We start from the raw sequence: 3,120 nt of genomic DNA, 5'->3' as shown, positions 1-3,120 counted from the left end.
GTTAAGTATATGAACATGCTTTAAGAATTATTCAATTGTTGTTATTGTATGTACTGTAATGTTATGTTTTCTTGCTGGGCCTTGGCACACGGGTGCTACGTGGTGCAGGTAAAGGCAAGGGAAAACTTGATCAGCCCTGAATTGGAGAGCTCTGAGAGCAGAATGTACATGATCAGCTGCTCAATCGCCACAGTTGAGGGGAGATAGGAACAGGAGAACCATAAACGTTGGTTTTTCCCTTAGAGTGGCTAGTGGTTGTTTTGTACTCTGGAAATTTTGTAAACTGACTTTCAAACACTGTTTCTTTTGGGATCCCATGTGTAAAACGTTTACTTATATGAAAGATATATTTTATGACCAAAACATTTTAACCCTAGTTCATTGAAGATGTCAATGAGACGTTTTAAACTAAATGACTTGATTAGCAAGTCCCGCACTTTTATAAATACACAGTGTAGCGGTCTTGGCTATCCAGGGTGTTACATCAGCCCAACTTCATCTTTAAAAGCTTCCTTGTGGAATTTTTCAGCGACAATAGACTCAATTAGACTCTGCCTAGAGCATTCCTCAATCTCATCAGGAAACTTCATAGCGTTGAACACATTGAAAGTCACTTGTTGGTCATTCACCATCATAGCAAGCTCCCATTTTTGTACATCAATCAAGGTCTTCTCGGTAGCTAGAAATGGCCTACCCAAGATAATAGGAACATCTCTATCCGCTTCATAATCAAGAATGATGAAATCAGCCGAAAAAATGAATTTATCAACTTGTACAAGTACATCTTCAATTTTTCCTTTCAGGTGTGCCATCAAACGATCCGCTAATTGCAAAGTGATTGTGGTTGGTCTTGCTTCTCCAATCCCCAACTTCTTGAAAATTGACATGGGCATCAAATTGATACTAGCCCCTAAGTCACAAAGTGCTCTACCACCGTCTCTACCTTCAATAGAACAAGGAATTGTGAAGCTTCCCGGATCCTTCAATTTAGGAGGAATTTTATTCTTCAATACAGCACTACATCCTTCAGTCAATGCTAATGTTTCAAATTCACCAAGCCTCCTCTTCTTAGTTAAAATATCCTTCAAAAACTTCACATAGTTGGGCATTATCTCCAAAGCTTCCACCAACGGTATATTGATGTGAAGTTGTTTCAAAACATCTAAAAATTTCTAGAATTGACCATCTCATAGGCTTCTCTGTAGCATTTTGCTCAGGAATTGCTGCAGCAATTGCTTCAGGATCAACATTTAAATTTTTTGAATTCACAGCTTTGTCTCCCTTGTCCACATTACTTTGAATTGAAGTGGGCTCGCTGTTTCTCTTACAATTCTCCTCAGTCAATTCTATATTTTTACCACTCCTCAATGTAACTGCCTTACAATTCTCCTTACCATCCTTCCTTGCATTTTCGGTATCACTAGGAAAAGTTCCTTGTGGTCTATTCCTTAGATCATTAGCTAGCTCCCCCAATTGAATCTCTAGGTTCCTCAAGGATGCCGCTTGGCTCTGAATCACAACATCATTCTTGGCCATATATTCTTTCATTAAACTCTCCAAAGAGCTTGATTGAGACACTTGAGGAGGAGGTGGTTGAGCTCTTGATTGCTGTTGAGAAAACCTCGGTGGATATGTATGCTTATTTTTCATTGGTGCTCCGCTTGAACTAGCTCCTTGACCCCCCCATGAGAAGTTTGGATGCTGCCTCCACCCCGGATTATAAGAGTTCGAATGTGGATTATTTTCGTTGGCATTTTGATTCCCCACATAACAAACTGAAGCGGGATTCGAAGGATAACTCTCAATTGCATACCCATCTCCACAATAAACACAAGATACATCAGAAACTTGTCCCATAGCAGCAACTTGTACCATTCCCCTCATACTCATGTTCTCGAGAAGTCATGGAAGAAACTTGAGCGATCAAAGCTGTCAATGCATCCACTTCAAGTATACCAGCCAATTTTTTACTTGTTGAGGCTCTAACATTGGACCATTGATAATTATTGCTAGCTATCCTCTCCAAAATCATATAGGCCTCATTGTAGGACTTAGAGAGAATAGCCCCATTAGCTGAAGCATCTAACACCATGCGAGTGGAAGAATTGAGCCCATTATAGAATGTTTCCATTTGTATACAATGCAGAATCCCATGTGTGGGCACTTTCTCAATAACTCCTTGAATCTCTCCAAAATTCACAAAATAATTCATCTTCTAGCTGCTGAAATGACATAATTTCATTGTGAAACTTGGCATTTTTGGTAGGAGGGAAGTACGTCATCAAGAATTTTTCAGCCAACTCATTCCATGTAGTCACCGAGTCAGGAGGAAGGGTGTTGAGCCAAGCTCTAGCTCGATCCCTCAAAGAGAAAGGGAATAATTTCAACCTTAGGGCCTCATCACTCACTCCTTGTATCTTGAAAGAATTGCTCACATCCAAAAATGAACGAAAATGAAGATGAGGATCCTCAGTAGGCAGCCCACTAAATTGACCCACTGTTTGCAACATTTGGAACATAACAGGCTTTAACTTGAATTGGGGTGCTTGAATTTCAGGCCTAACAATGCCCGGATTGAGCTCATTAAACATGGGGGTAGTATACTCCCTTATGCTCTCTCTCTATCATCAGCCATAGCAATTGTGCTAGTGATATTATTAGCACCCTCAACTCCTTCAACCTCTTCTGCCATATTAAGGCGATTTTGACCCCGTTGTTCCCTTAGTCTTCTTCTAATTGTTCTTTCAATTTCAGGGTCATTAGGAGCTAGTTCAATGTCTTCTTGCTTGTTCATATAGTAAATCACCTGATAAAACACAAGAGCAAGCAAACAAAGTCAGCTCAACAAAGAAAAATAAATTGCTAGTAATTGATATTACAAAAATTTCTAATTCCAATCCCCGGTGACAGCGCCAAAAACTTTTTGTGATAAATTTAATATTTGATTTTAAATACGCAAGTGCACGTAGTTATATAAGTAATCTAATGATAAGTAGAGCGTCTCCACAAGGATTGCAAATTAGAAAAATAAGCAAAACAATTACTAAACAACTTAAAAGTACTAAAAATCAAATGGGTTGTTTTTAGGCTAAACAAAATATTAAAAAGATGGAAATACTG

The 3,120-nt window shown here is 38.9% G+C and overlaps 1 protein-coding gene across 1 annotated transcript; it reads right to left on the bottom strand.

The window, feature by feature from the left end:
• Positions 1-479: 479 nt before the first annotated feature.
• Positions 480-1,890, bottom strand: LOC133832293 (uncharacterized). The gene is made up of 2 exons (XM_062262657.1): positions 1,270-1,890; positions 480-1,082 (listed from the first exon to the last, which is right to left on the bottom strand). The coding sequence occupies exons 1-2, from the start codon at positions 1,888-1,890 to the stop codon at positions 480-482; spliced, it is 1,224 nt and encodes a 407-aa protein (XP_062118641.1).
• Between the last annotated feature and the right edge of the window lie 1,230 nt (positions 1,891-3,120).

Source organism: Humulus lupulus, chromosome 4, assembly GCF_963169125.1.
Source record: "Humulus lupulus chromosome 4, drHumLupu1.1, whole genome shotgun sequence".
Classification (NCBI taxonomy): Eukaryota; Viridiplantae; Streptophyta; class Magnoliopsida; order Rosales; family Cannabaceae; genus Humulus; species Humulus lupulus.
This window is presented reverse-complemented; position numbering and strand designations above follow the sequence as displayed.